Raw genomic sequence first — 10,105 nt, 5'->3', positions numbered from 1 at the left:
TAGGAACGTACATATGAATGTAGGTACGTGGGTTTGTAAGTAGTTATGTGTGAACGGATGCACATATGTAAGTATGTATGAAAGTATATACGCATGTATTCAATGAAATTGAGTATTGACGATAATAATAATGTGCCTTGTGAACGAAGTGTAACGCAGGTAAAATGAGAAAGTCTCACCACGGAATGTACGATCAGATGGAAAGCTGGGATGTAAAGAATTAACGGAACAAAAGTAAACGTGAATAAATCTTGTATGTTTATAATGCGTACTAATGTTATGAATTTAATGTGGTGAGCGCAGGTAGTACGAGTCATGAGGATCATCAAGGAACAGAGATCGAGGATCGAGTCACTAGTGAGATTGTACGGGAACGTTGATGTATATAATGTAGTAAACATAAGCTATGTTTTTACTTAGTAAATAAGTCGACATGATGGATTTATGTGAAAGAGTTATGTTAAAGTTAATTTTTAAATAAGTTAAGGTGTTTATAATGAAAGAAAGTTTATGGCTTGAACTTCCGCTGCGACTTTTAGTCAAATACGTATTAGGGTCTTACAAAATTGGTTAAGTATGGGACCCATGTGCTAGCCGTTTGGCTGACCAGTCGTTCGGGTGGCTGTCCGTTCGGACAGCAGTCCGATCGGACAACACCTTGTCCTAGTCGGCCTGTTCGTTTCACACTTGATAGCTTTGTTTGCTTGTCGTTTTATCGAAGTATTTTGACAACAAGTCAAACAACAGAAACTTCGTAATTACTTGGTTCTCCTGATCAGACAGGAATCACCCAAATCCGGTTAGTGAACGGTTCGGGACGGTGTTTAACGTTTAACCCGAAATCGGTGAACCTCGTGGATAGAATCCGGATATTGGGCCACATAACCACCAGAATGATTAGTGAGTCGGCACATACTCCGTTTCTATCGGTCTTGAAGGCATTGAGTGTAAAAGAGTTGAAAGAAAGTTGGAACACCATCTTTCAATCCCTTTCACCGTGAATATGTTTAGATCTGTGAGAGATCTTTGTTTGTTTATGTGGAAATCGATTAGATCCAAGTTATTCTTGGTGGATTGAGGCCAAAATATGAAGTTCTTCAAACACATGATGACATCATCCTAGAATACCTTGAATCTTGATGATTTTTCGGTTAATAGTTAAGATTCAAAAGATAGGAAGGTGTAGGAGTGCGTGTAGATCAAGAAAGTACAAGATTTAGGACGAGATCTTACCGGAATCGTGAGAAATCTGAAGAAAAGTGAGGAACACGAGCTGGTCAGACGTCACTTGCTAAAAGTAGTAAGTTGGAGAGTTACAAGGGGTATTTATAGGATGCCAAAATAGGAAATGGCTGGCCAATCGGCCAGGCAGCTCGATCGGACAGCCCGTCCGATCGGACAACAGTCTGAACGGGGGCTGGTCGATCGGCTGGTAGCCTTATCGATCAGTTGCCTGATTCGAGTGTTCGGTGTGATGATTTTTGATATTTCGATTTCGATTGCGAACGATGCGGATGCGTTAGAGTTTCCTATTCAAATTACTTTTAACCCCAACTATTCATATCACGCGCTGTCTCTTCTCTATTAGTTATCATAATTCGATTTCGATTGAGTTCGATTGCGATTCGATTGATTACCACACAAAACATAAATAAACATGCACAAATAACACATAAAGTTCACACATACGTATAACAATTTCCAAAATGAGAATTTCGAGTTGCGAGCGCGATTGCGATAAAGCGATTAACCATGCGATTAGCGATGAATATAGCGATTTAAATTCGATTATTAATAGATACTCCACATAATACAACTAACGTAATTGATAAATTAACTAACTATAAGTCAATGAAATCAAAACAGGAATTGAGCAAGGAGTGGCAGATCGCAATTAGCGATCTTTTCTTCCTTTGACTTCAATCTTGACTTTGACTTTCGAAAACACGGGGTGTTACACTAAATTACAAAAAAAAAATCATCCTTTATATACTTACACCAAAGCCTCTCTCGACACCTATCGGCCTCCACCGCCTCCTCCAATCCCAATCACCCCCAAATCAAAACCCTATGGGCCAACCTCTGGATCATTGGAACCAGTCGGTTTTTTCAAATGAGTATAACCGGACAGTAATGGTTTCGTTCGTTTTTTCACAATTGGATGATTTAAGGGTTTCACATGAGCAAAGGACTTGTCCAATTTTTCAAGAATTTTTTTTAATACGTTTTTTGATTACCCATTTGTTCTAGTGATCTATTTTTAAGTTCTTGAGTGTTTTCTTGATTTGATTCAGTTATGTGCCTGTTTCGTTTACTGTTATTTTACACATTTGATTAAGTTATGTGACTACTTTGTTTTCTTGGTAGTGGGGACGGTTAATAGTGGTAGGTCATGGTGGTTGTGTGTGAGGGAGGGAAAGAAAGAGAGAAAACTGAAAAGGGGGGGGGGTTGCGGTGGTGGTGGCTAGGAGAGAGAAAGGTACGGTAGGGTGGGTCGGTTTTATTTGTTTAAAAAAATAAAAGTATTGCTGTATTAGGTTAGGGAAAGACAATACTACCCCCATATGGGGTTTCTTTGGTCATATTTAACCATAAAACTTAACTGAGTTAGAGCTAAATGACATAACGTGCAAGGGTTTGCAAACATCAAGTACGTTTTTACATGTTTTAAAGATAAATAATACAGTTTGCAACTTGGTGTTAACATAAAAGACAATTTTTGTAACTGAGTCCTCTAGAGATTCTAACAAAGTAAAAAGCTTGAAGGACCAAAAATGCTAAGAAGAAAAAGCAAGGTGCATAAAGGCAAAGTATAGCCGAAAATGGTCATTTGAAGGACCAAGGGTTTGCACGATGTGAATAGCATAAGCCGACAATCAATTTTTCTACGTTAAACAACAATTGCGTACAAATTCTTCCTCAACAAACACTGATTCATTCATTCATTCCCCTAAACACCAATTGAATTTCATCATATTCCACTCACAAACAACAACAACAACAACAACACACGAGATTTCAAATATTCTACAGCATAATCGCGAGCCTGAAGAACAGAATCGTTTTAGAAAGATGACAGGAAGAATTGGATTGAGATTCATGAAAGAATGTTTGAATCAGAAGCTGAAATCAATAGCGGCTCCCATTGCTACAACCAGACATTATACTTCTTCTTCTTCTTCTTCAACTGTTAAACCCAATCCTCCTCATTCTTCCAGAAAGGTGACTTTTTTTTATTCTTTGAAACACACATAATACGTGTATGCACCGCCTCCATTGAAATAGGAATACTTTTTACTTTGACTTTTAATTGTGCTTTATGTAAAATTATTTGAATAATTTAATGCTTATGGAAGACAATTAATTTAAGAAAATAAATCAGATAAATGATGAAACTTTAAAGCTTTTAGGCAGTTATGGATCAGGAAATTGTTTGAATTTGTCTGGACTATGGATTTAGGGTTTTGAATTACTGTTTATTTTTTGAAACTGTAGGGTAGGTTGCTTACAGGAACTACCATTGGACTGGTTATAGCTGGAGGAGCTTATGCCAGCACTGTGGATGAAGCCACATTCGGGTACTTAATTTTCATATTCTTTTTCTAATACGGATTATATTGTTTGGAATGAGTTGATATTGTTAGATGATATGGTATGATTTGTTCTATCCTAAATGATAGTATAGGTGATGTTGGCATGATGTACAATGAAGGATACAAGTTAATTCATGTTAGTTAAGACTTAAGAGTACCAATGGGGTGGTGGTCCATTGGCAAAGGCAAAGCCTTTAAAAACACCTAGGTTGGGAAGGGGAAGGTCTTGGGTTCAAGTCCCACAGACGACAGGGGATTAAAGAAATTAGCCGTTCAAAAAAAAAAGTTAAGACTTAAGAGTAGTTAAAGTAGGTGTAGGGAAGAGCAAGTTTTGTCTTTTAGTACAATTAAGGGTGGAAAAAGACCTTTTAAGAATAACGAATAAATATCACTTTTTTTCGGGGCGGTGTGGAACAAACAAAATCAAGAAATATATATTTGAAATGTTGCTTTGGTTATGAAGTAGTGCTTGGAAAATATATTTTAGAGGTGGTAAGTATAAGGAAATTGACTAACGAGTTTTGATGGTGAATGTAACTTACTTTTTTGCCATTGTACCTGGGAAAAGGAAGATTAACGTCAAAATGTCCCAACATTAGTGCCTTTACGTGTACGTGGACTAATTGGAAAAGGATCATGAAAGGCTTTTGCTTTGTAAATAACATACTTAACATACAGCAGCTTGTGTTTTCTTTATTCTTTTAGAGTCTGTTGTTCATATGTAAATCATAAGAAAAATAGTTTTTTTTTCATACACGGTTAAGATCACGGATAGACTGGGCATATAAGATTGAGAAAATGTATTGAAATGGGTAGTTGGTCAATTAGGAAAACAGAAGGAGTGCTTGTTTAGGGTAGTCAAAAGGGTTGGGTCATATTAGGTTGACCCATTGGAGGATTTTCACACCCATTTTGTCTTTGTATATTAATCCTTTATGTTACAAATATTTTAACACCAATATATGCATCACATAAAAGCAAATAAAGTTATGCAATGCTGAAATAATGAGCTTATCACAGTAAGGAGTTACTATATATATGAACATCAAAAAGTTTCTGATAAGGGTTTTTTTTTCAACATTTTATAAAATGCTTAAAACTTGATGTTTACTTTTTAAAAGAAGAAATTTACTTAAAAAACCCTACTTATACCTCTTGCCAAAAAAGAAAAACCCAACCTTTTTCTAAAGGTAGATGAATATTCTTACCTAGGTAGTTAAAAGGCTCAAGGCGCAGAGGGTGAGTTTGTTGTCTAGGATCAAGACGCTTAAAAAACGCACCCCCAGACATGTAAAGTGCACGCCCATTCATGCAATTTTTAGCTGTTTAGACTTGTTTTCGGATGGTTTAGACTGTCTTTTGGCTTGTTTAGACTGGTTTTTGGCTAGTTTAGATTGTTTGAAACTACTTTTGGCCAGTTCAGACGTTTTTTTGTTGAGGACAGTTTTTCTTTGGTTCAGCACGCCTTGGACTACATAGGTTCTTGCTATAAATGCTTACGCACTATTAATATTAAGGAGAATATATTGAGTACAATGATTGAATGATGGGGCATAGGTCAATTGCATCGACACTAGACTACGGAAGAATCAAATGAGGCTAACTTAAGGTTGACTAGATTAGTAATATCTTCATCAGTCTTAGTTAAGACGTTTTTTTTTTGACAACTTGTTCTATTAGTATGAGAGTTGGGGCTTTGGTTGATTTAAAGTTGGTAAGTGAGATTAAGTGTGTTTTCAAGTTGGTTGCTGGCTGTAGAGTTGGGACTTTGGTTGATTTGAAGCTGGTAAAAATGGATCCGAACTGCTTGGGTTTCGTCAATGAGGATAACAGATTTTAAATTACTTACCTTAAGAGACACAAGGATGATGATTGTGAGAACAGTTTTAGAAATGTTGGGTTTTGTACATGGATTCAGTAAATTCAAATGAAGATGATGATAGGAGATATGTGTAATACCCTCATCTAGTGTCTGTTTTGCGGTTATAGCTATTTGTCCATGTAAAAGATGATTCGTAGATGTTATAGGAACTTATGGTTATTTAATTTTTTTGTTGGGTGTTGAAATTTAGAGTTTTTGTCTAGCTTGTTTCATTGAGTACAATCTTTATATATGTGGACGGTATAGCATGTGAACTCACCTTTTCAGGAGGTTTATAGCAATATTGGTAATTTGAATCTATGCTGTGAAAAATGTTATTTTTTCATGTAGATTAACACCAAATGTCTTAGCTCACAAAACACAATAGTTATATTATTTCTTCTCAACCTCTTAACGGTCGAGTAAATTGATCATAATTCAAAACAACTACTATTGTTCTTGGACAAGAAAAAAAGATGGTCCTCTACTGAGAGTAATACATGTAAATCATTTGCATATCTAAAAATATGTACCAGGATATGAAGATATGCACATATATAAACATTAGAACGTGGCTTCTCTTTGGGATCAGTAGGAAGTTAAGTGAAATTAAGTTTCTGATTCAAAAATTAAATTGATATCCTCTTTCTCAAACAAAAATATCTCTAAAAAATGGATCTTGTTGCTAGCATATCAAGCTTAGTGGTGGTATGCTTAAAATATACACATAACATATAGAACAATTTTTTATTTTATTTTTAAAAGCAGGGTACCAAGGAAAATGGATGAGGAATCTAACATTATAAAACAACTGTATTTGATTACTATTTTTTTGTTGTGGTGTATAATTGTATATACACATTAAGATTTATGTAACATTTTAAATATGTTCCATAAAGTTACTTTATTTATTTATTTATTTATTATTATTATTATTATTATTATTATTATTATTATTATTTTTGTGAAAACTACTTATTTGCATTATCACTATGAAGAGTTAATAGTTTTCTTGCTAAACTGCTTTTGTACATATGGTAATTCTACCAACAATTTTATATAAGGTAAACGTCAAAATCTAAAAGCGGATACCTTGCTTGGGTGAAGTCTTTTACGCATCTGGTCACCTACTAACTTATCACAAATTTGTATAGGTTATATGGGGGTGAGTCTGTTCATCTTTCCAAATGGTGGATAGAGCTTTTTGAGAGTTTGGTTGAGGCGGGATATTGTTTGTTTAGACTTGACTATAAAGTACTAATCTATGGTCTTTCTTAGCTCTAGTTCATCATTTTGGTAGTAAGTTGGATATAGTGACAGTCGATTTCTTTTGTTAAACAAGGATGCAAAAATTATGTAGCTATGCCCTTTATCTGGTTGGCAACTACTAAATACAAAAGAGAAAGCAAAACAACTTATATTATTATACTATCAGTTTTTATTAAAGTTAAATGAAAGGCATTTGTCTGGGATGATCTTGTCAATGGGTTGTGGAAACATGGATTTTCCACGGGGGTGTATAACAAGTTGAAAAAGAAGAAAGTAAATGATAAGGCTAAGGTAGCAGACTAACCCAGTGACTTCATATAACTTTTAAGCTGGAACCTTTGTTTGTTTTCTTTATGCTTTTCTATCTTCATTAGCTTGGGTTGTTGATTACTTTGATACTTTTGCAGTGGCTGGCTCTTTAACGCAACAAAAGTCGTAAATCCGTTATTTGCATTACTGGATCCAGAGGTTGCTCACCGTCTAGCCGTCTCTGCTGCAGCTCGTGGGTGGGTCCCTAGAGAAAAAAGACCCGACCACCAAATACTAGGGCTCGAAGTTTGGGGAAGAAGGTTCTCTAATCCAATCGGTCTATCAGCCGGATTCGATAAAAACGCGGAGGCTGTCGAAGGTTTACTCGGATTAGGTTTCGGTTTCGTAGAAGTTGGATCCGTAACTCCTATTCCACAAGAGGGCAATCCAAAACCTCGTATGTTCAGATTGCGGGACCAAGGGTATTATTAACTATTTAATTATTAATCGAATGTTTTTCTTAATAATTAAAAATCTAATTATTGTTTATTAATAATTTATTTGTTTGTTTGTGGGCATGTAGTGCAATAATAAACAGGTGTGGGTTTAATAGTGAAGGAATTGTTGCAGTTGCAAAACGGTTGGGTGCTCAACATGGTAAGAGAAAACTAGATGAAACGTCAAGTACTTCGATATCTTCGAATGATGATGTCAAACATGGGGGAAAAGCGGGTCCCGGGATTCTTGGGGTTAATATTGGAAAAAATAAATCCAGTGAAGATGCTGCTGCAGATTATGTACAAGGCGTACATACATTATCACAGTATGCTGACTATTTGGTACCTTCTCGTTTTCCACAAATATTGTATATTTGACTTTCAGGAATTTCACCTACATTTAGGGATGCAAACGAACCTAACGACCTTGTTCGTTTGTTAAGGAAATATATGTGTTCACGAACTCTTCATGAACACTTTCCGAACGAGATTTTATGTTTGTGTTTGTTCGTTAAGTAAATGAACGTGTTCGTGTTCATTTGTTAATTTTAGGTAAGGGACGTTCATGAACACAAAATAATGTTTATAAACACAAATGGAAACAAACGAACACAAACAAGTGTTCATGAATAGAATATATAATACACTGATTAAATATTTTATTTGTCTGAATTTAGAAGTATTTAAATAAAATATGAAAACTAAAAACACCAATGAACTATCAAATAAACGAACATGTTACCGAACGTTCACGAACATAAATGAACACGCAAACGAACATGGCCTCTGTTCATGTTCGTTCATTAACTAAACGAATGAATTTCTTTTTCGTGTTTGTTCGTTTATTAAATGAACGAACGCAAACGAAATTCCCACCGAACGGTTCACTGTTCGCTGAACGTTCGGTTCATTGGCAGCCCTACCTACATTCCTAATTGGAATTGTGCTTTCAGTATATAATATATTTATGTTGCAGGTAATAAATATATCATCGCCCAATACACCTGGACTTCGCCAGCTTCAAGGCAGAAAACAGTTAAAGGACCTTGTTAAGAAGGTTCGAACTTAAATCAATAATATCTGATTTTAATCTAATTGTATGTTGATTCATTGATAGAAGGGCATAAATCATCGACATCACATTTTTTCTGTGATTAAAGGTTCAAGCAGCTCGTGATGAAATGCAATGGGGTGAAGAGGGCCCACCTCCATTGCTAGTGAAAATTGCTCCGGACTTGTCGAAGCAAGATCTTGAAGATATTGCAGCGGTATTTATATTTGCTTAATAATACTTTTTGTTTTATAATCTGGTGTTCTTACGTGCGTCATTTGATTTTTTAGGTTGCTCTTGCTCTCCGCTTGGATGGTTTGGTATGTTTCTTGCTTTAATCTCACTAAGGCTTCAAACAACAATCATTAACCATGGACCTCGATATATATACATATATAAATATATAAATATTTGTTATTTGTAGATTATATCAAATACAACTATTTCAAGGCCTGAAGTAGTGCAGAGCAATCCTGTGTCAAAAGAAACCGGCGGACTAAGCGGGAAACCGCTTTTCACTTTATCAACCAACATCCTAAAGGACATGTATATTTTAACAAAGGTACATTTTGCTAGCTAGTAATTGTTATCTGAATGTACACGTTTTCTCCGGTTTTATTCTCTGAATGTACACGTTTTTCTTGTTCTTAGGGAAAGATTCCTTTGATCGGGTGCGGAGGTGTGAGCAGGTCCGTGTCTGCTTTGCATCTTATTTTTGTAAACAAGTATTAATTATAACTATAAAGTTACTAGATGAATAATCTTACTAAATGTTTACTTGATCTAGTGGTGAGGATGCTTACAAAAAAATAAGAGCAGGAGCAACTCTTGTTCAGCTTTATACAGCATTTGCTTATGGTGGACCCGCCCTTATACCTCAAATAAAGGTATCTTGTTTCATAAATATTATCATGACGAATATCTGAACAATAAACGTATCGACTGCCTAAACACTGAACCGAAAACCTTAAAATCTGTTTTCGTTCGTTGTGCAGGCGGAACTTGCACAATGCTTGGAAAGGGACGGGTTCAAGTCAGTTTATGAAGCCGTTGGTGCAGACTGCAGATGATCAATCATATGCCAATTTTGTGATGGTTTTGTAAAGATAAGCGACCGGATGCATCTCCATAAACATATTTACACCTTCATCCTGAAGCTGTAGTTTTCGGGACTTAGAAAATTATAAATTCTTCCCTTTATTATTTATTTTATTTTATTTTATTTTTTATAAGATGTTTTGAGAGAGTAGCTGTTAAACAATTTTGATGTTTGATTGATGCCCATAAGTTGTTTCATGACAGCTACATCATTTTTTTCATATATTTTATTGCAAAATGCGTGACATATGGGACTCTTAAGCACGTGGTATTTTAATATTTTATTAAATTTTGTTTTTATTTTCTCCTAACTTTCTAATTTTGGAGTTTAGGCAAACCATGCTGAAATAAAACACTTCACTTTATGTTGATTTTTTACTGGATATGACACCTTTTGTTTTGATTGAATATATGAGGCACATTATTGTTACCCCAAACCTAAGTTTTTAGTTTCATACTCGTAATTAGCTTGTTAAAACCTCGCTAG

At 35.2% G+C, this 10,105-nt stretch overlaps 1 protein-coding gene across 1 annotated transcript; it reads left to right on the top strand.

The window, feature by feature from the left end:
• The first annotated feature begins 2,824 nt into the window (after positions 1–2,824).
• LOC110875202 (dihydroorotate dehydrogenase (quinone), mitochondrial) lies at positions 2,825–9,879 on the top strand. The gene is made up of 11 exons (XM_022123400.2): positions 2,825–3,222; positions 3,496–3,578; positions 7,131–7,454; positions 7,556–7,811; positions 8,446–8,526; positions 8,630–8,737; positions 8,811–8,840; positions 8,945–9,082; positions 9,172–9,209; positions 9,308–9,407; positions 9,516–9,879. The coding sequence occupies exons 1-11, from the start codon at positions 3,073–3,075 to the stop codon at positions 9,588–9,590; spliced, it is 1,383 nt and encodes a 460-aa protein (XP_021979092.1). The 5' UTR covers positions 2,825–3,072; the 3' UTR covers positions 9,591–9,879.
• The last annotated feature ends 226 nt before the right edge of the window (positions 9,880–10,105 follow it).

This window comes from Helianthus annuus, chromosome 1 (assembly GCF_002127325.2).
Source record: "Helianthus annuus cultivar XRQ/B chromosome 1, HanXRQr2.0-SUNRISE, whole genome shotgun sequence".
NCBI classification, from domain to species: domain Eukaryota; kingdom Viridiplantae; phylum Streptophyta; class Magnoliopsida; order Asterales; family Asteraceae; genus Helianthus; species Helianthus annuus.
This window is presented reverse-complemented; position numbering and strand designations above follow the sequence as displayed.